Source organism: Gekko japonicus, unplaced genomic scaffold (assembly GCF_001447785.1).
Source record: "Gekko japonicus isolate JY-2015 unplaced genomic scaffold, Gekko_japonicus_V1.1 scaffold3639, whole genome shotgun sequence".
Classification (NCBI taxonomy): domain Eukaryota; kingdom Metazoa; phylum Chordata; class Lepidosauria; order Squamata; family Gekkonidae; genus Gekko; species Gekko japonicus.
In genome coordinates, this window is record NW_015168767.1 from 63,178 (window position 1) to 90,384 (window position 27,207).

Here is a 27,207-nt window from a genome sequence, read left to right on the forward strand (position 1 = left end):
CAGAAGTTCAGTTTGGACGTGACCTATTGAGTCTGTGCTAGTGATGATACATCAATTAGAAGTGTTAGACAAGCAACTGAAGATGCAGGGATGGGCAGAGGGCAAAAGTAGATTTGGAATAATCAGCATACAAGAAGTGCTGGAAACCAGAGGATTTAATGAGATCACCCAGGGTCAGTGTCTAGACAGAGAGTATAAGGGGGCCAAGGTCAGATAGTTGAGGGACCCCAACAGACTGAGGAAAATTGGAGAGAGAGCTTCTCCTTGAAAACGTGTTTTACAAAAAAGGCACAGCGAGAACCTGCTGAGGACAGAGTCATGAAAAGGCAGGATGTGAACAAAGTGAAGCAGAAGACAGTGATCAGCTGTATAAGAGCTGGCAGAGAAGTCAAGAAGAATGAGGACAGAAATCATTGGATTTTGCAGTGAAGAGTTTCTCAGTTGTTTTGGTGAGGGCAGTTCCAGTGAAAAGCAACGTGCGGAAACCAGATTGTAGGGTTGGACTTGGAGGAAGGGAAGTGGAGTCAGCAGGACTAAGTGGCAGGCTTGGAAGCAAATAGCAGAAAATAAATGTGGTGGTAGGTGGAGAAGGAGGATGAATCAAGTGATAACATTTTGAGCATGGGCAACCAACACGGGAGGGAAATAGTAAGAGGTGAGTGATAGGTTGATTATGTGACGGAGAGAGGGGAGAATCGTGGGGGAGAAGACAATCTGGAAGGAATACGATCAAGGGGGCAAGTGGAGGGACTGGACGATGTCCACAGAGTGGTGAACCCATCAAGAGAGACTGGAAGGAAAGAAGAAATGTCTGAAGGAGGTGTGAGAAGTGGAGACAGATAGCTGAGCAGGTGGTTCAGCTTTTCACTGAAGAAGAAGAAAGACAACTATTACGAGGAGGGTTAGGAAGGTCCAAGACGGGGTGTTCCTTGACCTGGATAGCCCAGGCCAGCTTGATCTCATCATATCTTAGAAGCTAAGCAGGGTCAGCCCTGATTCATACTTGGACGGGAGACCCAAAGGAAGTCTAGTGTTGCTGTGCAGAGGCAGGCAATGGCAAACCACCTCTGAATGTCTCTTGCCTTGAAAACTCTGTGGGGTCGCCAGAAGTCTGCTGTGACTTGACAGCAAAGGAAGAGGGCAGGATGCAGAGGAAGCGCTTCAGAGGGTGGGGCAATGGGCTCAGGCCTTAGCGTATGAAAGACAGAGAAGAGGCATTGAGGATTCGTACAGCCAGTGCACTGCTTGCCCAAGTAGATGGCAGATGGGAAGGAGCAGAGGATGAGTTTATAAAGATTATTACTTGTAAAGGAGCATGTTGGGAGATGTAGAACGGAGGGAGGTTATTGGGGCTAGAAATGAGGGGGACAAATGGTCCACTGGAGGAAAGTTGGGAGTTAAAGGACGGAGATGAGTTGAAGCCAAACCTGTGGAAGTGAAGGAGTAAGGAGGAGAGAAGGGCCAGCTCCTTTGAGAGAGCCACTGAATCAAACTACTGGAGCTCACAAAAGAAGCAAGTGAAGCAAAGTGAGAGCGGACTGTGGGAACTGCTGCAGGAGATGAGAGGATAATCAGACAGAGGCTATTCCACCAGAGCAGAGAGGTCAGAGAGGCAGCAGTTCCTGGTGGAGATGAGACTGAGAGAGTGCCTGAGGCAGGTACAGGTCAGAGTCAGTCCCGAAGCAGAGATTGGGGTAGGAGGTTATGGAAGGAAGCAACTGGGCTGGAAGTTTTATCAAAAGGAATGATGAAACTGCCAAGGGTCAAGATGCGGGGTGTTGTCAAAGAAGCAGAAAGTGAGCTGGATATCGGGGCCTGACGCAGAGACTCAGAATGAACCTGGGAGGATGGCCGTAACACAGAATCACAGAGGGAAGTTAAGTCATACAGAGTGATCGTCAAAGGTTGAGGAGCAGTATGAGGAGGTCTGAGCTCTCTGCACCCCTCATTCAAATCCTAGGGGATGTTTGGAAGGCTGTCGTATACTTGGGTTAGCGGCCAAAAGGACCTGCAAACCGAGCAGGAGTCTCGGGGGAGACTTCCGCTGTGTCTTGGAGGCCTCCCGTCAGCATTCCGTGAGGTCCCACGTTCAGATCTTCAGTTGCATTGCCCCTAATAACAAGATACCTCTGAGACTTAGCACTGCAGAAGAAACTATTGAGCGTCTAGCTTTTTACCGCCTGCCATTTAAACTTAACATTTTTTTAAAAAAATAGTAATTTAGCATTACAACATCTAACAATGTACCTTGCCTAAGCTCAACAAGTGCGAAGTGGACACTTGGCCAGACAGTGCCTCCCTACCTGTTGCTTCTGTGAATCTTCATCATGTCATGACACATTTCTCTCTTTTGGTTTCATTGCTCCAGCTAGCCAAGCCAGGGACCTTTTGTCAAAGATGCTAGTGATTGACCCAGCCAAGCGGATATCAGTGGACGAAGCCTTGCAGCATCCGTACATTAATGTTTGGTATGACCCAGCAGAAGTGGAGGCGGTAAGTAAGAACCTGACTTGTACCGTAAAGTTCTGAATTTGCTTTAAGTGTGTAAGGCACAAGAATCCACTTAGTCCCTCCAGTGGCAACCCCACGCCCAACTGGCATTTCCCTCCGCTGCTCAGAGTGGTGGTGGGAGAAAGATACAGTTTTTAAAAACAGCTGTCAGCTAATGGTGTGACATCCCTTCTGGGAAAATCCAGAAGTGACATCATTCATACCTCTCTAGGAATGGACTGATCTTTGTCAATTCCTAGACAGGACTGACCTCATTTCTGGGTTTTCTGGAAGTGACATCATGCTGATGTCCCACCTCCTGGTCTCCTGCTGGTTGCTAAACTGGGCCTGGTGACCCTAAGTTCACTAAACACTTTGTCCCTTTAAAAATGCACAGAAACAGTGACCGGAAAGGGAGATTCAGAACCAAAGCTTTGCATGACTTAAAGGGATAAGCAGTAAACGATATATGCTTGGATTCTTCACACAGTTTGTGTGCCTCTCTCTTGTTTTATACTGAAGTACATACATTAGGAGCTGTGGTGGCTCAAGTGGTTAAGACGCTGAACTGCAGGCTGGGGAAGGTCAGTAGTTCAGCAGTTCGAGACCCGGGTGCCGCAAGATGGAGTGAGCTCCCGTCTCTAGTTCCAGCTCCTGCCAACCTAGCAGTTCAAAAGCAAGAAATTGCAAGTAGATAAATAGATGCCACTTTGGTGGGAAAGTAACAGCGTTCCGTGCACCTTGGTGTTTAGTCATGCCGGCCACATGACCACGGAAACGTCTTCAGACAGCGCTGGCTCTTTGGCTTTGAAACGGAGATGAGCACCGCAACCCTAAAGTCAGATTTGATTGGCTTTCGAGCAAGGGAACCTTTACCTTTATATACATTAAGCTGCTATCTGCTGAATCAGACCCTTGGGGCATCAAAGTCAGGATTGTCTACTCAGACCGGCAGCGGCTCTTCAGGGTCTCAGATGAAGGTCTTTCACATCACCTCCTACCTGATCCTTTCAACTGGAGATGCCAGGGACTGAACTTGGGCCTTTGTGTATGCAAAGCAGGTTCTCGACTACTGAGCTTCACTGTCTCATCATTTTCATGAACATTAAAAATCCATTTGCGGTGATTTTTTACACTAGTACTAACAAACATTATTTATTAATTTATTCTATTAGACTTCTATCCTGCTCCATCCCCTGCAAAGCAGGGCTCAGGGAGGTTCATGACAATCAGAATACAATAGTTCAGGACATTACAATTTAAAATCCATGTTGTTATACATTAAAGCCCAAGACTTCTTTTAATTGCATGGTTGTTCAGGACCTTTTTGTGTTCCTCTGGCTTCTTCTGATTCTCAGCACTCTCTTCGATTGGTTGTGATGATCCATGTGGTTTTGAAGAAGATATCAGACAGAGCATTGTGCCTGATGTGGTGACATCAACAGCACCTGCAAAAAATGAACCCCTTGTGCTACCATATGCAATTCAATTGAGCAACCCCATCGAAGTTAGGGCAAAGAAAACTGGTATCACAAAGAAGAAGCAGCCCCAGGGTTGAAAGGGCACCAAATGACATAAATAGCATTCATGTTGAGTGAGGTTTTTATGACCCCAGTACTTAGCTATGTTGAATATATTAATTTTGAAGCAATAATTGATAACTAGAGAATCAAGTTGGAAGCCTCCAAGGAATTGCATTGTGTGTGTGTGTGTGATAAATTATTGGACAATTTATTCTTGATACAAATCTCCTCTTCCACCATGCAATAAGCTCTAAGAAGACTAAGCTAGCCAAGTTCCCCATTCAAATGTGTTTTCCTTCCGGTAGCTGAAATTCCCCATTCAAATGTGTTTTCACTTCCGGTAGCTGACACAGAACTGGGCTCAACATCCAGTGCCTTGAAGAGAGCAATAAGCATGCTCAGTCACCACTGAGTTGTTCTGGTTTCTCCTTCTTTAAATGACAATATATTGTTTTTCTGCATACCTGTACCACCTCATCTGTATTACATCTGCTTTATTGCCCTACTGATAGGCCCTGGATTGCCAAGATTGCTAGCAGAAGGAGTGATTTGGTATGGTCCTTAGGGGTCAGAACCTCCAACATCTGATCTCAGAGGATTACATCCCAGGTTCGAATCTCCATATAACAACTCCAGTGCTGAAATGATCACATAGAAATTTACAATACACAAAATTTCATGTTGCTTATCTAGGTTGTTCCAAATTGTATATGAGGCAGGATGCTGGACTAGATGGATCACTGGTTCAATCCAGCAGGGCTCTTATGCCCATTTGGGGAGCAAAGGCAGCATGGTACTCCGATGAGAAACCTCCAAGAAAGACTGCAGAGGAAGGCAATGGCAAACCACCCCCACTTCTCACTTGCCTTGAAAGCCTTTTGCTGGGGTCGCCATAAGTCAGCTGCGCCTTGACGGCACTTTACACACACACATGCATGCCCATTTGATTCATGTTTACTGAAATTTCCCACTGTGCAAATTCTAAGATCACAAGAAAAGGGATGATCGAGCACCTCCGTAGCATGTTTCTTACCTGGAGGAGGTGAAACATTCTCTCCATTCCTAAGCTGGTTTTTGGATAATGCTGGCTGAAAGGAGAGAAAACGAAGCCAGCAGTGGCACGGTCCTTCTTCCATAGCACACTACCTTAAGTATCATTAACGCCATGCTTGCCCTCTGGGGAGAAAGGTCAGGTATTACTGTGCAGTGATGGGAAGTGCAACCCGCCCAAGCAAGCCGCCTAAGGTGCCTTAGCATCTCATAATCCTTCCCAATGTCAGTGTTGCCGTGGGAATAAATCCATTAGTGTTTATGAGGTGCTCAGTTACCATGGTGATGCAGTACCATATGGAGAGAGGGGTTGCAGCCTGCGGGCCTGTATCTTTTTCTGTTTTAGCTACAAGAACCAAGATCTATGGGCTCTGGATGCCACATATCATGGCTAGTAGCTGGCCGCTGACCTGGCTCCTCTGCCTGTGAAGTTAATGTGTAATTATCAAGAATCTGCAGGGGGGCGGGTTTCTCAAAAACCCATGGGTCACTTCTTCCATTGTTTCCTTTCTAGGCGTTCCAGGTTTTTCGGGGGAGGGACCTGGGCAGACAGTGCCCAGCCCCCCCCCCAATGTGCCCATGCATCCTTCTCCCACTTGGAAGCCCTTCCCCCACCCACGTTCCATTGCCTGTACCACCTGCACACCTGGGAGTGCTTCTGCCCTTGCCTCCAAGAGGGCCACCACTGTGCACCACCCACATGCTCTTCCTCAGTGATCCTGGGCAGTTGGGAGCATGGGTGTAGACAGGGGGCAGTGGAGGTATGTGGATGGGGGATCAGCAGCATTGGGCCCTACCAGAAGTCCTGGGCCCTGGCTAGCTGCCCCACCTCAGGGCTGACATCAGCCCTGTTTCTAGGATTTAGAATGCTCTCTGGGTCTACACTGATGCAAGTATGCCTGTTGTTAAGGCCTTCTTAGAGTTTTTCTAACAAAAGGTAGACTCACTCAATGGGAAAGCATCCAATCTGTCCTTCTTAGCTGTTTTCTGCATTGTGTGTTTCCCTGGAGCAGAAAGCCTTTGCCTGTATCCCCGACACACTTCCCTTTGAATCCTGGATTCCCAGTCTGTCTACCACATCACAGGAACACCCCAAGCGTTTGCCTTGTCATTAACCTCTCCAACATATTTGATACGTTCATATAGGTTTTAATTGTATTTATGAAATGTTGTGTAAGCTGCCCTGAGCTCGCCTTTGTGGGGAGGGCAGGATATAAATTGAATCAATCAATCAATCAGTCAATCAATCCAACTGCCCTAAGCTCCTAGTTTTCACACGGGGCTGCTGCAGGATAGTGCAGTACTTGGAGCCAGGGGTCATTTCGTAGAAAAAGAGCGAGGGGAACTCATTAGCATAACTCATTAGCATATGCCACACCCCCTGACATTACCGGAAGTGTGTCATAAGGCCACACCTCCTGACATCACCGGAAGTGTGTCATAAGGCCACACACCCCGCCCCCAACGGTCCCGGCCGCCGCCGGCCTTGCAGCTCCACTGCCGAGCCCCATGAGGGGCCCGGCGGTGGACCTGCAAGGCCTCATACCTCACACCCCCCGAAATGACCTCTGCTCGGAGCCAGTAAGAACATACCAGAATCCTGCCATATGAGACCTGCTTCCTGTTTTGCACAGTTGCCCTGAAGGACCAATCAAATGGGGCAAAGGCCATCCCTCGATGGTACTGGTATTCAGATCTCTGTATATGGAAGCTCCCTTCCATCACCCTGGCTAGTGGTGTGTCACACTAGGGCTTGGAAGAGCCAGGTTCAAATCCCCTCACAGCCACAAAGCAAAACGGGTGCCCTTGGGCCAGTCACAAGAGTTGTTGTGAAGAGAGGACACCCTTTGCCCTTTGGCAGGGCCTTATGAATAGAGGATCTACAGTTCCCTTGGAGCCATCCCGCTGCAAATGCTAGTTTTCTAGGATTGTGGCATCTCTAGCTTGTGCATAGGCACAGTGTCCAAAAGTAAGGGGACTGCAGGCCACTAGCAGAAAGGCTAGGGAATCCGAATCCCGTTGTCAGCCTGGGGAGCCACCCTGAGGGCACAACCCACCGAGAGGATTTAAGAGCAGGGCTCATTTGTCCCTGTCAGTTTCCTTTTAGCCCCAGGAAGGTCCTCTCCGCCCACAGCTTAGCTAGTTTGCTCAGTGATTTGCGGATGTTCTTCCTCCAGGCTAACCATCCCCAGGGGTGCAATTACTTGGAGAAACGTAGGATGTGGACCACTGGTAAACAGACACTTCTTTCATGATCCTGGAAACCGCTGCAGGCCTGCAACCGAGCATCGGTTCACATGATTCTGGGCAACTCTGCACAATGATCATTGTGTAGATCAGAATTAATGTTGGAACTTCCTGAGATTGGACACAGTTTTGCCTGGGGTCACTGCAGCTCCAAGTCCCCCTTCCCTCTCTGTTGGTTGATGCCGGGCCCCTCCTCTGCCACAGGAGGAGTTGGGGAATATCTCAGAGTGCGCTGTTCATTCTCTAACCTGCATCGTGGATATTCTCACATTATGCCCTGAGGAACTAGGGCCAGGAGACGGTGAATTGGGAATCAAATTATATGCACAGTGCTTCCAGCTGTTGCAGGAGTATACCATTGTTGCCCCTGCTTTTTTTCTTCCTGCCTCTGAAGTGTTAGTATTCAAGCTTCCTTAGCATTCTTAAGTCTGCCTTCCCTGCCTCCCTCAATATTTAACTTTTGCACCCAAAGAGACGTTGACACATTCCCCAGTAACGTCTGGTTAGAGGGGAGGAACATGGCTCTGTAGTCGAGCCACCTGCTTTGCTTCCAGAGCACCCTTGGTTCAATCCCTGTAGCTAAAATATCTCATGCAGCAAGCCTTGAGAAAGACTTCTTTCTGTTGGAGGCCTCAGGGTTCTGCTTCCTGGCACAGCAGAAAATAATGAGCTAGATGGGACCAGTAGTCTGACTTTGTATAAAGTGGCATCACGTGTTCATAATTGTGGAGAAGAAGCTTCATCTGGTTAATGTCACGGTAACAGGCTGCTGGCGAGCTTACTTATGTCCTGAAAAAAAGACTTGGATTCTCACTGATTAAGAGAGAAATTGCCCTGACTTGGATGACTCAGGCCAGCCCAATCTTGTGAGATCTCAGAAGCTAGATTCAGGTGGGTAGCCGTGTTGGTCTGAAGCCGCAGAACAAATTTCGATTCCAGTGGAACCTTAAAAACCAACAGAATTCTATTCAAGGTATAAGCTTTTGTGTGCATGTACTCTTCTTCAGATACCATGAAATGGAAGTTACCAGTCCGTACATATAGGTAGAGGGTGAGCAGTAAATTAGCATAATGAAAATTGTCAGCAGATTCAAGGACCAAACGGGAATAACAAGTCTAGTTTATATGTTTACCATTCGTTGGGGTTTAATTCCAGGGGAGAAACATAGTGAAGGAAATAAATATGTCAAAACTGGAGATTGATGGGGAGATGTGTCTGTAATTGTAGAACGTTGAGAATAATTAATGGTGACCCTGCCATTACTTTCCATCTATCTCCTTTCAAGCATGGTGACCTTACAGCATCTTCTTCTTTGAAATGGGGGCGATTGGCTGTGTAGAGTTATCTCCCCTGTCCCCAGACCAGAGAAATACATTCCAGTCTACCATTCCAAATTACATTACATTCTACTGTACATTACATTACAGTCTAATATTTATATATCTGATAGCCAAGATGCCCCCTCTGTGCGGATATCTAAATCCACACATCGGGGGCATATAGGGGGCAAAGAGATTTTTCTGCACACTAGGGGCACTCCCCAGCTGTGTAGAAAAATCTGAAGTGTTGAAAAAACCAAATGGGGGATGCTTAAATCCCCCCAAAAGTAAAAGAGCGTTCCCTGTGCATGCGCAGAGAATGCACTGGGAACTGTGCCTCGCTGCTATTGCCAAGGGGGAAGAAGGCTTGGTGGGCCCAGTGGTTGGGAGCCGTGCAGGTCTCACCACCAGTGTTCCCTCTAAGCTGAGTTAGTGTGAGCTAGCTCACATTTTTTTAGCCTCCAGCTCACACATTTTTGTCTCAGCTCAGGAAGGGATGGCTCCAGAGCAAACTAGGTTATGCAGTAGCCAAATCACTCACTCACAACTTTAATGCTAGTAGCTCACAAAGTAGAATTTTTGCTCACAAGACTCCACAGCTTAGAGGGAACATTGCTCACCACCGTTGTTGGGGGCGGGGAGAAGGCTTGGGGGGCCCAGTGGGCCCACCCGCTGGGCTCACCTGCAGCCGATTCCTCCTCCTCCATGTGGAGCTCCTGCTGCTTCAGCGGGGGAAGCTGTGGGGAATACTCCCCCCCTCCGCAAGTATAGCGGATCCCCACTTCTTGTTCTATTCTAAGAAGCTAAGTAGGGTTGGCCCTGGTTATTATTTGGATGGGAGTCCAGGGTTGCTATGCAGAGGCAGGCAATGTCAAACCACCTCTGCTGGTCTCTTGCCTTGCAAACCCCATGAGGGGGTCACTATAAGTGGGTTGCAACCTGACAGCAGTTTCTACCACCAAGAGAGAAGTTAGGGACCTTGGGTTGAGTTTAACTGATTTTTTGCTGCTTGCCTTTATGAGCCCTGGCCTGCAGCAACTTGAAACTTGATTCTTCTTTGCCTGCTAGAAGAAGCACCATATACTGGTATGGTGGTGGAAAGGGCCGTCAATTCACAGCTGACTTTGGGTGACCCCATGGGGTTCTCAGGGCAAGAGGCATTCAGGGGTGGTTGGCCATTGCCTGCCTCTGCAAAGCGACCCTTTACTTCCTTGGTGGTCTCCCATCCAAGTACTAACCAGGGCCGAACCTGCTTAGGTTCCGGGATCTGACGAGATCGGGTAGCCACAAGGTCTTAAAGTCATCATCTGAAAAATTTGGACTGACGAAGAGTTCTGCTGAACCTGAAAGCTTGCCCATTATCATGTGTCATTGGGCTAGTCCTAATATAAGGTATTACATGGGCTGTGTTTGTAACCTCATTTAAGGCCGTTTTCTTCTGGTAACAAGACCCAGCCACAGAGCATGGTGGTGGGACTGGGCGGGCAATACGTTGGCACAGCCCTTAAGAGCTGAATTCATAGAATGAGCTATGCCAGGATCCTAAATCAGAGCTCCCGGATGCCAGCCAGTGCCACCATCTGAAATTTGCTCTGTTGCAATGTGGGGCAGTAAGCAAAGACAAGCAAAGGGCTTTGCAAGTTTAGTTATGCATGAGTCATCACGTAGCATTTCATGGAAGAAACGTACACGGGCTCTTTCCTCTTCATTTTGTTGTATACAGACTGAGCGTCCTATTCAACTTCTGATTGTTAGTACATCTTAACAGTGCAAAAGAGCTGGCTTTTTACAAAACAAATCAATGAAAGGCGGATGTGTGATGAAGCAAATTGTTGAAGCAAACACAAGTACCTCCCCCTCCCCTGCCAGTGAATTAGATTCTGCTTATAGTGTCATGAATGATGTATGCAGGTGTAGGAATAACCAGCCTGGCTTCTGAAGCATTTATAGATCCATTATTCTCAACTCCCTCTTCCCCACTGGTTGGATTAGTCATCCAAGGACGGTCATTCAATCTGGTATGGCTTCGCTTTGTAGCGTCAGTGGCCTTGAGCTCAGCTAGCTCTTACGTATTCCTCGCACCTGCATAAGATCGCTCTCCATTTCTTCTCTTCTTTTGACAAGGCCATCGCCTGTCGTGTGTACCCGCTTCCAGCTCCAAGCATCTTTGCCCTCCTGTTTTCTCATTTTTTAATCTCTGAATTGATGCTGGTACAGCTGTAATCCCATTAGGATCTGCTCCCTGCAGGACTGAGGGATAGGGAGCCCATCTCCTAGTTGGTGTAGTGGTTACGAGCGCAGACTCTAATCTGGGAGGAACCGGGTTTGATTCCCCACTCCTCCACATGCAGCTGCTGGTGCGGCCTTGGGTCAGTCATAAGTTCTTTCAGAGCTGTTCCCTCCAGGGCAGTTCTCGAGAGAGCTCTTTTAGCCCCACCTACCTCACAGGGGAGGGGAAGGGGAAGGGATTGTAAGCTGCTCTGAGACTCCTTCAGGTAGTAAAGGGTGGGGTATAAATCCAATCTCTTCTTCTTCTTAAAGGCTCCCTAAGGTGACTGTGGTTTTATTTTTTTCTCAATAACCACAGTTGTAGAAACTGCTGATGACTGCGTCCTGTGAATGTATTACATTTATCCACTCTGAAACCACCACCACCCAAGCCTTGACTTGGATATCACAGGCTTGCTTGACCTTGTCACAACCGGAAAGCTAAGTAGGGCTGACAGTGTTTAGTACTTAGGTGGGAGACCACAGATGAAGTCCAGGGTCACTATGCAGAGGTGGGCAGTGGCAAACCACCCCTGAAGCCAGTTTGGTGTAGTGGTTAAGTGTGTGGACTCTAATCTGGGAGAACCGGGTTTGAGTCCCCACTCCTCCACTTGCACCTGCTGATGTGACCTTGGGTCAGTCACAAGCTCTGGCACAGCTGTCCTTGGAAAAGAACAGTTTGTGTCAGAGCTCTCTCAGCCCCACCCACCTCACAGGGTGTCTGTTGTGGGGAGGGGAAGGGAAAGGAGTTTGTAAGCTGCTCTGAGACTCCCTTGGGTAGTGAAGGGCGGGGTATAAATCCAATCTCTTCTCTTCTTCTTGCCTAGAAACCCCTGTGGGTGGTGGAGGAAAGTGCCATAAGTCAGCTGTGATTTGATAGCACTTTCCTCCACCACCCAAAAAGGGTTTTGTTTTGGATTTTTTTGGTAATGTCATTTTCCGGTCATGTGAAACCTAGACCCCGTCAATTAAATATTATAAAATGATATAAAGTGTAGCAAAATAATACAAATGTATAGGAAGACCTGTCTGGACACATGAAACTGCTTTATATAGACCATTGGTCTATGAAGGTCAGTACGGTCCACTCAGAATGGCAGTGGCTCTCCAGGGCCTCAGGGAGGTATTTATTTTATTTATTTTTCAGATTTTTATTCTGCCCTCCCTAAAGCAGGCTCAGGGTGGATCACAACAAAACAGAGTCGGAGACTCGTTACAATAAAATCACATTACATTAAAATCATTAAAAAAGTAATATTCAAGGCAAAGGTAAAGGTTCCCTTGCTCGAAAGCCAGTCGAATCTGACTCTAGGGTTGCGGTGCTCATCTCCGTTTCAAAGCCGAAGAGCCAGCTCTGTCCGAAGACGTTTCCGTGGTCATGTGGCCGGCATGACTAAACACCAAGGCGCACAGAATGCTGTTACCTTCCCACCGAAGTGGTACCTATTTATCTACTTGCAATTTCTTGCTTTCGAACTGCTAGGTTGGCAGGAGCTGGAACTAGAGATGGGAGCTCACTCCATCATGCGGCACCCGGGTCTCGAACTGCTGAACTACTGACCTTCCACAGCCTGCAGTTCAGCGTCTTAACCACTTGAGCCACCGCAAGAGGTAGCAGCAATTACATGGAAAATCTGTTAGATGGAAATCAATGGGTAATTCAGTAGACTGGGAACTAGAGCAGGGAGGCCAACTGGGATGGACGCCCCCTGCCTCACCTAAAGGCCTGGCGAAACAGCTCCGTTTTACAGGCCCTGCGGAAAGATAAAAGGTCCTGCACCTATTCACCTCACCTATTACCTGAGCAATTAAACTGGAGATGTCAGGGTTTGAACCTGGGACCTTCTGCTTGCCAAGCAGATGCTCTGCCACTGGGCCATGACCCTTCTCCATTTATCTACATAAGCTCAACACTGTCCACTGTGCCATGCTGGCCCTGACTGTTGCATATGCGGTGACAGAACAAGGGATTGTATGTGTGTCATTCACATCCAAATGTTAATTCATGAGTAAACCCAAGCTTTTATTCATTTGCTACCGGTAGCTTTCTGAAGGGCTTACTGCCTTGATTTGCTCTCCTCCAAGCCTGTGCTACCCAGAACCAACAATTAAAACCTTTCCCAGGGGTGTAATCATGCCTGCTAATGTTGGTAGGGGGAGGCATAGTCAATGATTTGAACAAGGGGGTATCAAAATGGACCACATGCAGCTGCTGGTGTGACCTTGGGTCAGTCAAAAGTTCTTTCAGAGCTGTTCTCTGAAGAGCAGTTCTTGAGAGAGCTCTCTCAGCCCCACCTTCATCACAGGCTGTCTGTTGTGGGGAGGGGAAGGGAAAGGGATTGTAAACCGCTCTGAGACTCCTTCAGGTAGTGCGGGGTGGGGTGCAAATCTAATCTCCTCCTCCTTCTCTTCTTCTACTTCTACTACTACCCTGTGCATTGTAGAGAGGAATACAGAGCATTAAAAAAATGGCTTGACATGTGCAGAAAATGACAACGGTTTCTGTGTCAAGAGCTTAACCTAAAAGTAACGACCCTGCCCGTCTTCCTGGGATTTATGGCATGAAAAGCACGTGAGGGAGACTAGATGGCGTCCCAGACAAAATGCAGAATCCTGAGCTGGTTATTATTTTATAAGTCTATTAAAAAGTTTACGATCTTTTCACGGGCTGCGGGGGAGCAGTAAAATTACGATGTCTCGTTCAAATGGCAGGGAGTGTAACGAGAATGGGAAATGGCAGGAGGACGCGAGAGCCTTCTCTCCCAGTGATGGGTTTAAAAAGAGTAGACTCTGGTGCTCTTTCTTTAAATGCCAGGCTGTGACCTGCTGCTAACTAGAGGGAAATGTATGTTATTGCTTGGAAGACGTGCTGTTCATTCCCAAAGGATGAAGGACACGCTGCAGCCTGATTGCCCTGAAGTATACTTGATGAGAAACCACCAGGCCGGGCTCTTTGACCTACAAGGGCTTGTAAACAACGGTACTGTTGTCTTGCTACTTAGGCATAGGCTGGCTTTCAGTTTCTTCTGGCAGTCTGTGTGTCGTAGGAAAGCCTTTCCTATTGCTACAAGTGTCTTCTTTACCTCTTCGCATACAGACAACTGTTGTCGAGGCCGCCATTTTAAAAGTGGTCTTACTGTACTTGTTGGTGTCTGTTAAATCTTTAGAGTACTGGTTTTCCACATTGTCTTGATTTCTGCTTTTAGATTGCAAGCTGCCTTGTAAAAAGGCAATTAATAAGGGTTCGTGCATGTGCATATATATATGTGTGTATGTGTTATGTGCTGTCAAATCTCTTCTGACTTATGGCAGCCCAATGAATTAATGACTTCCAAAACATCCTTTCATTAACTGCCGTGCTCTTCCACACAAAAGCACACAAACATACTTCTAGCAGGTCCTGGCCTGGGCATTTGAAGGAAAATATGTCTCGGTATGTGTAATTGTTGCAAAAATGTTACCCCCTCCTGAGAAAATTTGTCCCAGCTTGGCTGCTTGACATCCCGACGTGTGACATCTTTGAATTCTGCACGACCTTTTGATCCAGAGGGAATCCCCAGATGGCTTGCTCAGAATGATAAAATTCAAATTCATTTTAGGGTGCTTTGATCCTCTTTGAGATAGGAATTCTCTGGAGTAGCATCCTACACAAACCCCAGTTCTCCCTGCCCCACCCCTTTTGTCCAGTCTCACTTTCCGGACTTCTCACAGTTGGGTTCTTGGTTGCCAGGCTGTGTGCTCTCTTAGGCCTTTCTCTCCAGGGCTGCTGGTCTTTACTCTGTTCACAGTCCCAAAGCTGCCTCACCTCTGGGGAGCTCTGGCAGTGGATGGTCTCTTTATTTATTTTTATTTATTTATTTATCCTTCAATTTGTATACCGCTCACCCCCTAAGGGCTCTGAGTGGTTCACATATTCAAATACAATTAATCCTTACCTAGGGCCACACACATACATTGGGGAGGTGACTAGCCTAACAGGCACCCTCTAGCGCGTCTTTTTCGTTGTTGTTATCTGCGGAAGATCTTCCTAGTCCGCTCTGTTCGCAGTCCCAAAGCTGCCTCACCACTGGGGAGCTCTGGGAGTGGATGGTCTCTTTTGTTCTTCACCAGCCATTGGCCTTCACGCTCTCTTTGTGCACTTCCCAGAAGCGTCCAGTTGGCCCCTGTAGGAAACAGGATGCAGGATGAGGTGGGACCTTTGTGACCCTTCGTTATGTTCTTGTGATTATGTGGCGCATCCCCATTAGTTAGGGTTTGATTCACATGACCTTCCACACATTGCTAGATGAGAGATGACTGCATTGAAGTTGTTCGATCCCTTCATCGGTCACTTCAGCCCAGATGATCTGAGTACATGATTGATCAAACAGCTAACATGAATAAGGATTTACTCAGTGCGCACCCCTTAGGGTCAGTGCTCCCTCTAAGCTGAGTTAGTGTGAGCTAGCTCACAGTTTCTTAGCCTCCAGTGCACAGATTTTTGTCTTGGCTCAGGAAGAATGGCTCCAGAGCATGCAGCAGCCAAATTGCTCACTCACAACTTTAATGCCGGTAGCTCACAAAGTAGAATTTTCACTCACAGGACTCCACAGCTTAGAGGGAATATTGCTTAGGGTTGGTGCTGGATGCATGTTATGATGAATGTGTGCAGGGGGGAGCAGAATTGTTTGTTTTATTAGTTTATTTAAAGCACATCTATGGTGCCTTTCCACCCAACTCAGGGTCCTCAAGGTGGCAAACATGAAAACATGAAAAACAACATCTGTATTTATTTAAAACAAACCAAACACAAACTGGGAGAAGGGTTAGTAAGAGTTAGTGAGAGAACACCCCTCCCAAAAAAGTATTCACCTGTTGGTGGAAGACGATGATAGAGGGAGACAGATGGAGCTCTCCAGGTTTTGGCACAATGTACGGTTGCCAACCTCCAGTTGGTAGATGGAGATCTCCTGAGAATACGACTGATCTCCAGGCAACAGGGATAAGTTCACCTGGAGAAAACGGCTGCTTTGGAAGGGGGATTCTATGCCATTGACGTCCCTCCCCTCCCCAAAGCCCACCCTATTCAGGGTCCACCCCCAAAACCTCTAGGTATGTCCCAATCCGGAGCTGGCAACCCTAGCACCATGGCTGAGAACGCCCTTTTGTGAGTTGCAACCCCTTTAGGGTTGCCAGTTTCCAGGTGGGGCCTGGGGATCTCCCGCTTTTACAACTGATCTCCAGCTGACAGAGATCAGCTTCCCTGGAGAAAATGGCTGCTTTGAAGGGTTTACTCTGTGGCATTGTACCATGCTGAGGCCCCTCCCCTCCCCAAACCCTGCCCTCTCCTGGACCCACCCCCAAAGTCTCCAGGGATTTCCCAACCCAGACCTGGCAACCCTACGCCTCCTAGCCTCAGATGTCAAGGGCACCTGGAGCTGGGCCTCTGAAAACAACCTGAGGGGTCGAGAAGATTCACATGGGAGTAGGCGGTCCTCAAGTATGCTGGCTCCGAGCCATATAGGGCTTTTAAAGTCAATACCAGCACCTTGAATTGGGCCTGGAAGCAGATTGGGAGCCAGTGTAGATGAAACAAGACTGGAGTGGGCTTCTGTGTGCATGTTGTTTATATTCCCAGTCTTCCTTCCAGAATGCTCCCTATGAAACTGAAGTGGGGAGCGTTTGCCTGTATTCAGACATGAAATCTCATGGGTAGAGTTTTGTTCTTGGCCTGGAGGGATTTGAATCTCTGCTCAACCATGTTCCTCATGGAGTGACCTTGGGCTGGTCAGTTTCTCTTGACTTACTGCGCTGAGTTATTGTGAGGAATAAGTTATTGTGAGAGGAAGAAAAATGCTACCCTTTGGAGGAGGAAAGATACAAATGCGATAAATAAATATTTTCGCCCCGCCCTGCTGAATCTTGCGAGCCTGATCGATCTTCCTTCCAATGCACTTCCCTGGTTTCTTCCGCTTGCATGCTAAACTTTGACTTTCAAAGTCTCTTTGCTGGCACGCTCCAGTGTAGTTTCTGGTTTTTATCAGCCTGACTGATTATTTCTTCTGGGACATCTTGGTATATGCGATAGGCCTGGGCAGAGGAGGTCAAAGCTAGGTCATTGGTTTGTCAGCCTCTGAGCCACCCGTAGCTGTATCAAACAGTCTGCATTCTGTCTCACTGCATTCTTCTCCAATTCACTAGTAAGTATTGCAGTCCAGGGAAGATACTTTGAGTAAACTCTTTGCACTGTTCTGTAAAATTGTATATTCACTACCACCCTACATCCATGTGCATGCCCGTCCATGAATTTTACTGTTCTCTTAATAGCCAGCATTTACAACGATCCCTTTTAGGTGGACTTCTGCAACCCTGTTCCTGAAAACCCAGCAATAAGATTTCCCCCAGTGCTCTTTAAGCCTGCTTTGTGTGTTACAAATTTAGTTGTGTCCAGATGACAGATCTGTATGGCACACCCACTAAAGCAATAAAGATAATAGCATGTGCATCTTTAAGGCTTTGCTTGCACCATAGAAACGCACATATTTCCAGGGCTGAGGCCAGCGGCTGCTCCTTGCGGTGTCTTGCTCTCTGTACGGAATTATTAAGGAAATTGGTATGCCTGCCTGATTGCTAGAACTGAAATATACTGGAGGAATTTCCCCCTCCCCCAGTGAAAGCATTCAAGGTTAGCCTTAGACAGTTCCACATCTGAAGCAAATGTCCAGAATGAGTTCCTCTCCCATCTCCTGTAGTTTAGAATTTTTAAAATGACATAAAGGGTAGAGAACTGAAGGCAGGAAAATGACCCTGTTTCCATAATTTACTGCTGGAGGCAACCACTTTACATTTGCTTATTGTTAAGAGACCTGCGCAGATCAATGGTCAGTGTGTGGAGTGGTCGTGGCTCAGTGGTAGAGCATCTGCTTGGCACACAGAAGGTCCCAGGTTCAGTCCCTGGGAACTCCAGTTAAAAGGACCAAGCAGCAGCTGGTGGGAAAGGCCTTTCTCTGCCTGAGATCCTGGAGAGTCATTGTCAGTCTGAGCAGACAATACTGCCCCTGATGGACCAAGGGTCTGATTCAATACAAGGCAGCTTCCTACATGTGCATTGAGACCAGGAACTCAGTGAGTTCCTCTGATCTTCATAGAACCTGTCTGAGTATAAGGTGTGAACATGTAAGTTCTTGGAGTGCTCTGTGCCTTTCACAGATCATACGGACAGGATGTGACCTATGTGTAGGCAGGGCACTGCATGAAGGAGAAGTGGGACACAGTGCACCAGCATGCTCCAGACTACATACATTCACCCAAACCTGGGTATAAGACCCATGCATATGCAAACTGTACACGTGTAAGCTCTGTCTCACAATCGGAAGTATCTGTTCCTAATTGTGCCTGTTCGTGAGGACAGAGCCTACCTGATTAAAGCTCATATATGTGCAAATGCTGTGTTCATGAATGGAGAACACACATAGGCGGTGGGGACAGCAAGCTCACTTCTGTTCCCTTCCTGTGTACATTAGCTCTAAACAGGGCTATTTTTGGGCAGGAACACACAGGAACAGAGTTCCGTCTGGCTCCCAAGTTGGCCACGCCCAGCAGGAACTCATTAGCATAATAGGCCACACCCAACAGCAGAAATGCATTAGAATTGGCTACATTAGGGGTGTGTGGCCTAACATGCAAAGGAGTTCCTGCTACAAAAAAAGCCCTGGGTTTTGACCACAAACAAGGTCAATAGAATAAGAAGCAAAAGGTGGGCGTGGCTGGATTACCACACTTCTGGTAACGTGGGTGTGTGGCCTAATACGCTAATGAGCTGTGCTGTCAGGGCTGTGGCCTAATATGCTAATGAGTTTCTGCTGTTGGGTGTGGCCTATTATGCTAATGAGTTCCTTCTGGGCTTTTTCTACAAAGAAGCCCTGTCTATACACCAATGTTTTGGGTATACACGGCTACAGAACCCACACATGTACCCTTTTGTGTTTGCGTGGGCTTTGTGGACAAATCAAATTAATGTGTGGCGGTCGGGGTTGGGACCAGTAAGTATGATTCCGACCTCGTTCTCACGCACCCATTCTTTGGCAGAAACTGGCCATGAATTCAGCTTGATGAATTCCAGCGATTTAAACGAAAAGTAAAAGGACTTCCAGGAAACTGTATGAAATGCCGCTGGGGTGTCAGAGAAACATTTCAGGTATCTCTCAAGGGATGGTACAGTTTGTCCCTGAGCAGGGTCATCTGATGTATATGTCATTTTATTCCCTGTGTCGTTTGTCATTCCTCCATTTTCTTCCATCTGCAGCAGATCAGTAGCATGATTAATATACAACTTTTGAGAAACAGGAACACATTTTTCCTTGTTAATCTCGGAAAACACGGCATTTACATCAGTAACATTGATCTGTGTTGTCACTTTTCTGCAGGTATTTCTATTGCAGGTATTAAGACACGGGCCGGTTTGTAGGATCCGCAGAATCAAGCGGTACAGCTTTTATCAGATTGTACCACTTCATGTTGCAAATGGGGGGGGGGTTGTATGGTTGCATGTTAAAGAGCCCTTTGATGGTGTGCCAGAGAAGATAGCTGAGGGATACAATAGCTTGGTGGAGATGGGTGTGTCTTTGGATCTAGGACTGTTCCAGGGGTCAGAGGGGAAGGTTTAGAACTTGGGTCGTAAACTGGCTACTTCTACTGTCTTCTGGGGTTTTTAACTGAATGTCGGGCTGTGGTCACACACGCTAAATAATCCACTTTCAATGCACTTTTCAACTGGATTTGACCAGTTCACACAGTTAAAATCCGGTTTGAAAGTGGATTGAAAGCGGATTATTTTGTTTGTGTGACCACAGCCTCGGTACTGATTTGAGGCAAAGATAATTTGCAACTGACTTGCAATGAAACCAACTGGCCAAACACATTGGAACAATATTCATTGGAAGGTCTGTTATACCACTCTATTTGCATATGGCGCTTTATACCATTAACATGGAGTTACCAAGTTAAAATGTGTTACCTTTTGTAAGCAATTGGGTCATGGAAGTTTGTTGCTAGTACCGTGGAGGTTTGTTTCCAACACAGCAGATGTAATTAGTCTCAAAGTCTTCGATGTCTTGGAACTGTTGCTGCAGATTGGCAGGTGAGGAGAGCTGGGCAAACTGTGCATCTACAAAAGTAGATGCTGCCTGAGTCTTGGGACTGTTTCCTTGGCAATGGTAGCCATGGCTACCAGCATCTGTTTGGAGCCGTGAGGGGCAAGCAAGTTCAGATGGAGCCAGGTGCGTCCTTAAATACAGTGATTATAATCGCTTCCTGTGCATTTCCCCTTCCTAGCTAGAAAGCATTTACTCAAGGCGATGAGCACCAATTTGGTTCGAGGCTTTTTCAAGCACTGTAAGAAGACTGTGTCGCAGCCTGCAAAGCCCAGACTAGCCCGAGCTTGTCAGAGCTCGGAAGCTGGGGGGGGGGTCAGCGCTTGGATGGGAGACCACCCTGGAAGCCCAGGTTTGCTCTGCAAAGGAAGGCAGACCACCTCTGCTCCTCTCTAGCCTGGACCACTGTGTGAGGAGTGAACTTCGTGAAGTCACCATCAGTCGGTTGAAACCAGGCGGCATTATTATTAAGAAGAATGGCTGCATTTCTGCATGGCCGCAGTAAAGTAAAGGTAAAGGTTCCCTTGCTCGAAGGCCAGTCGAGTCCGACTCTAGGGTTGCGGTGCTCATCTCCATTTCAAGGCCGAAGAGCCAGCGCTGTCCGAAGACATTTCCGTGGTCATGTGGCCGGCAGGACTAAACACCGAGGCGCACGGAACGCTGTTACCTTCCCCCCGAAGTGGTACCTATTTATCTACTTGCAATTTCTTGCTTTCGAACTGCTAGGTTGGCAGGAGCTGAAACTAGAGACGAGAGCTCACTCCGTCATGCGGCGCACTCGGGTCTCGAACTGCTGAACTACTGACCTTCCACAGCCTGCAGTTCAGCGTCTTAACCACTTGAGCCACCGCAGCTCCTATCCAGATGCCGTGTTTTTATGGGCAAATATGGGGCACAGTTCCACTTTAACTCACTGACAAAGCTCCCAGTGGGGCACGGTCCTCACAGAGCTGCTGGCAGCTGCGAGCAACCCAAGAATCCTAGGGGCACCGGTGGTACTACCGAGGATGCTCTGCTTGCACCCAGCCAGTAGCCGTGGTGATGAGTGTACCTCAGTGGTAGAGTGTCTGCTTGGCATGCAGAAGGTCCCGGGTTCAATCCCCGGCATCTCCAATTGAAAGGATCGGGTAGGAGGTGATGCGAAAGACCTCGGCATAGGACCCTGGAGAGCTCCTGCCAGTCTGAGTATAAGGCAGCTCTGTGTGTTCCTGTCTGTGTTCCTGTCTAGGCAGTGGCTTAACCTTGGCTGCCTCCTACAGTACTGCCAGCCAGGTCCCAGTGGCGTGTCTGAGATGACAGCTGGAGCCGGCTGGTGGAGAGGAAGGAGGAGGTGGAGGGGTGTTGGTGTAATCCTGTTTTTGTTGCCTCTGGCTGGGTCTGAGCTGAGCAGCTCTTTGAACCTCCCAGTTCACCCCCAACTGGCACAGGCAACCCTGGTTACAGGAAACAAGCTTTCTCCCTTCTCTCGCCTGTGCTCCTCAAAGGTATGTGTTTCAGAGGGCTGCAACCTGAGATGTGATACTCTTTTCACTTTCAAATTGAATGCTGTTTCATAAGAGCACCGCCTCTGTTCTTAGTCCTTCAGTCTCTCACAGTTTCCTATCTTCATGTGAGCTGGGACTGCCCAGGGCAGAGCTCTGGAAACTCTTTTAGCGCTTGGGATCAGCTCTTGCAACCATAGCTGTCTAACAGCAGCTGTTAGCATCAGTGCTCCCTCTAAGCTGTGGAGTCCTCTGAGCAAAAATTCTACTTTCTGAGCTGCCTGTTTCATAAGAGCACCACCTCTGTTCTTAGTCCCTCAGTCTCTCACAGCTTCCTATCTTCATGTGAGCTGGGACTGCCCAGGGCAGAGCTCTGGAAACTCTTTTAGCGCTTGGGATCAGCTCTTGCAACCATAGCTGTCTCACAGCAGCTGTTAGCATCAGTGCTCCCTCTAAGCTGTGGAGTCCTCTGAGCAAAAATTCTACTTTCTGAGCTGCTGGCATTCAATTTGTGAGCAGGTGATTTGGCTCCTGCATAAATTAGTTTGCTGTGGAGCCATCCTTCCTGATCTAAGACAAAAATGTATGAGCCAGAGGCTAAAAAAACTATGAACTAGCTCACACTGACTCAGCTTAGAGGGAACACTGGTTAGCATATGTGGAGAGAGGGGGAAGAGTCCAGAATGCACCCATGGGAGCAGGTTCCTTTCTCTCCCACGCACCCTGAGTCCCCCATCTCTCTCTCCACACTGGCTTCTAGGAAATCTTACTGGCTTCTCTTGCAAACATATTTGTGCTACTGTTTGTGCAGTATTTCTGTTTAACTCTCCTTTTAAAGGTATACCCCTAACTTTGGAAGGAACGAAATACTATGGGTGATTCTGCATTGGCTTTTCCCTCCATTGTTTTATGAAACCCACGTTGGAACAGAAATCCCCCTCTGCATTGCAGGCTGCTTTCACTTTCTTTGATCATCGGATTTTATGGTACCCTCTACACTGCATGCCGCTTTTGCTTTCTTTGATTATCTGGTTTTATGGTACCTTCTGCATAGATTTATGGCCATGCAGTCAGTACGGTGTTGCCCTGAGGTATCTGAATGTGGTTTTGAACTGCACCTTTCCCTCAAGAAAATGTGGAGTGAATGCAAGATGCAGAATCACCCTCCATCTGCAGTGCCATCCTAAGCGGAGTCACGCCTTTCCAAGCCAATTGATTTCAGTGGACTTAAAAGGTGTAACTCTGCTTGGGATGGCACTGCTGGTCTTCTGGTAATGCTCAGTCTGAAGTTGTGGATGCATCTTCAGTGGGTGCAAAAGGACATTTCGGGGGGGATCGCGGGGGATCGCAGTTCCCCCGGGTGAGGTACAGGGGCGGGGCACATGACGAAGCCCCGCCCCCTGCTTCCAGCCACCCCGCTTCTGGCCCTCATTCAGCCAGGAGGAGGCAGGAGAAGAGGGAGGGTAAGTTGCTTCCTCCCTGCCTCTCCCCACCCCTGCCTGCCTGGGGCCAGGGAGGGCCTTCGTGGAGCTTCCTTGCACTCCCGCCGGCCTTGCAGGTCCACCGCTGAGCCCCTCATGGGGCTCGGCAGTGGAGCTGCAAGGCCGCTGGCGGCCGGGACCGTTGGGGGTGGGGTGTGTGGCCTTATGACACACTTCCGGTGATGTCAGGGGTGTGGCATATGCTAATGAGTTATGCTAATGAGTTCCCCTAGCTCTTTTTCTATGAAACGACCCCTGAGTGGGTGCAAAGGGTCGGGGCCTGCATCCCGTGAACGCAGTGATGTTTGTCGATACAGCCCCCCTTTCTTGCCATTCCTCTTCTCCAGTTAGCCTCCTTTGACCACGAAAAATGATGCTGGGGTTGAGTGAGTCTTGGGAGCAAAGTCTCACGGAGCACGGGGGTGGCGGTGGGACTACAGTGAGGAGGGTGGAGCAAGTAGAAGTGCCTCAGCTCCCTCTTCCACGCGCAGGAGGAAGGTGGTCTGCAGGTACCTTTGTGCTTGTGGTTTGCCGGATTCATTCCATAGTCTTCACCTCTGTTCTCAGCCAGCACAGAGTAGTTTCAAACACAACCTCTTCCACATGGGACAGACGCTCCACATCAGACAGAGAACAAGCTGCGGAATGTGCCATTTGTCTGGGAGTAGGGTTGCCAGGTCCTCCCTGACTGCCAGCGGGGCGGGGGGCTTCAAATCCTTCCTGTAGGTCTTCTAGTGTGTGCGCCACAATGACATCACCCACTGTGTTTCCAGCGTCGGGGGCAGCACTCTAGGTTTTGGGCAAAACTATGGTTTTTTGGGCCTCAAAACCATAGAGTTTTGCCCAAAACCTAGAGCGGCGGTGTCAAACATAAGGTCCGGGGGTCTGATCCGGCCCATCCAGGGCTCTTATGTGGCCCGTGAGCAACTGATGCAAGGGAGGGAGTGCTGGGGGGGGGAGTGGGCAGAGCCACTCCGTTATGGCTTCAGCACAGCAGAACAACCTCACGTGCAGCAGTCAAGCATCGTGGGAGCGTCTGCCCACCATTGCACTGCTGCCTCTCTGGTCTACCTCTGTGGGTTTTCCTCTGCTCCCCCCTCCCACCCCAGGGGGCCTTGCAGTGAGGCCACACCAACTCGGAGCTTACCAGCTGCTGTCCTTTATACAGTTTCTATCCCCAGTACCTGGCATTACGTTTTATGGCACACATGGCCTGGCCCGACAAAGTGACATTGATGTCAGATCCGGCCCTCGTAACAAATGAGTTTGACACCTCTGATCTAGAGCATCCCCACCCGCCACCACAATGTCGGAAACGTGATGACATCATTCCAGGGTGATGTCATTGTGCCAACGGCACTGGGAGGGGTCTTCTTGGGGGTGGGGCTTCCCCCACCAGCCAGCTGGGCCATAGCAGATTGGGCCCCCCAAAATCAGGGGATCCCCTAACCCCACTGGGGAAGTAGCAACCCTACTCTAGGGTCAAATAGTAAGACCTGTCACCAGGACTTTTGAAAGATTAATGCCAGGTAGATGAACCAGTGCTGGTCAGAGAGCCAGTGTGGTCCAACTAGGGTCTGGGAGACTCACGTACATTATCCCCCCTCTGCCATGGGAGCTTGCTGGATGGCCTTGGGCCAGTCACTTTCCGAGCTTAAGATACCTCATAGGGTTAGGTGAATATAAATGGAGAAGGACAAACTATGCATGGTCCCACGAGGACCTTGGAGGGCAGGATAAAAATGGACTAGATCTATAGATGATATTGCTTTTCTGGCAGTGCAAGGCATCTTAATAGGGTTATTATTATCTATGCTAATTTGTTGGATTGCATCAGGGATGGTTGCTATTTGCGGATAAGCACAGATGCACTCCCCCAGCCAGCCAATTTGCTGGTTCCTGTAAATGTCACTTGATAACATCTCTTGCAGTAGGTTTGGCAGAGGGAGCATCTAATGGACTTCCATTCTTTGTAAGAACAAATACGAATTTTGTTTCTTACAGCTCTGTGTATTCTTCTGATCTTAAATACTGAGCCTGAGCTTGAATAGGCTCTGTTCAGAATAGCCAGTGAGCCCATAGATTTTGGGGGTCACGGCCAATGCTCCCTCTAAGCTGTGGAGTCTTGTGAGCAAAAATTCTACTTTGTGAGCTACTGGCATTAAAGTTGTGAGTGAGCTTAAATTCACTGCCACAGGAAGTGGTGGCGGCTACAAGCATGGACGGCTTCAAAAGGGAATTAGATAAGCATATGGAGCAGAGGTCCATCAGTGGCTATTAGCCACAAGGTATAGATAGGGACTCTGGGGCAAGTGATGCTCTGTCTTCTTGGTGCTTGGGGGGGTCAACAGTGGGAGGGCTTCTAATGTCCTGGCCCCACTGCTGGACCTCCTGATGGCACCTGGTATTTTGGGCCACTGTGTGATACAGAGTGTTGGACTGGATGGGCTTTTGGCCTGATCCAACATTGGCGTCTCTTATGTTCTTATGAGCGATTTTGCTAGGCATACATTAGTTCACTCTGGAGCCATCCTTCCTGAGCTAAGACAAAAATATGTGAGCCGGAGGCTAAAACGCTGTGAGCTAGCTCACTCTAACTCCGCTTCGAGGGAATAATGGTCACAGCCTGCACCCCTGCTCTCCCCTCCCCCCACTCCATGAATTTAAGATCCTGTTAATTGATATGAACAAGGCACCTTAGTTTTGCCCAGTGCAAATCCTGGAGGTCTGTCTTTACCTCTGCCTATTTCCCAGGGGCTAATTTCTGAAAAGGTAGGTGCTGGGGCTCAGGCTTACTCACAAGCCGCACCACTCAGAGTCACTGAGCGGGACAACAGGGAGAACAAAAGGCCCAGGGCTGTGGTCACCCAGAGGTCCCACGGAGCTTGCTTAGTCAATGTGATTTGCTGTCAGATGACATTTGGGTTGGACCCCTGGGTCACACGAGGCAGGGGCCCAGAGGGATTTGAATCTAGGGGCTCATTGTGGCGGCCCTGAGACGTCTAACCAGGACGCTTCATTTTCTAGTCCCAGATGTATGGAGGTGGGTTGTGGTTGTACAAGGACAAGGAAGCAGTTCCCTGAGCCTGTTTAAACCACTGTTTTTTTCCCGTGCTTGTTGAGTGCCAACAAAAACAGCTTCTGCAGCTGGTTTCAGAGGGTAGCCATATTAGGCTGCGATAAAGGAGTTAGATTCGAGCCCAGCAGCACCCTAGAGAACAGCAAGATTTTCTGGGTATAAGCTTTCGAGACTCAAAGCTCCCTTCCTGCTTGTATCTGATGAAGGGAGCTTTGACTCACAAAAGCTTACAGACCCCGAAAGTCTTGTTGGTCTCTAAGGAGCTGCTGGACTGGAATCTAGCCGAAGGGTAGCTTTGTTGTTTTAATGCACTGAAGCTGTCTGGGCTGCTGCTGCTGCTTTTTTTTTTAAAAAAGCACCTGTCTTTTTTTTTTTTTTTTTATCTCCTGCCTTCCTGGTAGGTGATAGTCCAGGCTGGGTCACATGAGGCAGGGGCCCAGAGGAATTTGAATCTAGGGGCTCATTGTGGCGGCCCTGAGACGTCTAACCAGGATGCTTCATTTTCTAATCCTTGCGTGGATTCGCAGCTCTCGTCCCCATTGGGTTTTCCTTCTCGTCTGCCTCTCCCCCCCCCCTCCTCCACTGCCTGCTTTTTCTCTCATTAGCAGATGCAAGCTCTGGGCCCAGTGGAGCCGCTGAGTGACAGGCTGCCAGACTTGCTAATCGGGATGACCCGGGCTCATCGCCTTCCCTGTTGTCATGGGCCATTCTTAGCTTCACAGTGCCACGCCTGGCAGAAGAGAGAGGTCTCTCTGGATGGGGTTTCACAGGCCTGGCTAGATTTATCACACGCTTCTGGCAGTGGATTCGGGGCAGGCAAAAGGAGAGACTTCTTTACTCAATAGATTATTCAGTTGTAGAATTTACTGCCAGAGGCTGTAGTGATGGACACAGACAGAGATAGCTTTGGAAGGGGGTTAGGTTCACGGAGGACAGGCCTGCCAGTGGCTACTAGCCCTGATTACTGAAGGGAACCTCCACATTCAGAGGCAGGGAACCTCTGATTCCCAGTGCCAAGAGGCGACATCAGGGGAAGGCCTCGGCCTCTATGCCCTTTTTGTTGACCCTCCAGAGTAACTGGTTGGCCACCGTGTGAGACAGGATGCTGGACTAGATGGACCTCTGGTCTGATCCAGC

General features: G+C 48.5%; 1 protein-coding gene across 2 annotated transcripts in view; it reads left to right on the forward strand.

The window, feature by feature from the left end:
- The window catches only part of LOC107114224 (mitogen-activated protein kinase 10), a 99,368-nt gene that overhangs the window by 54,445 nt on the left and 17,716 nt on the right, over window positions 1–27,207 (forward strand). For both annotated transcript variants that reach the window (XM_015415664.1, XM_015415665.1), the window contains exon 7: window positions 2,369–2,493. In XM_015415664.1, coding sequence (XP_015271150.1) covers window positions 2,369–2,493 — 125 coding nt within the window. The remainder of the gene's footprint in view (window positions 1–2,368; window positions 2,494–27,207) is intronic.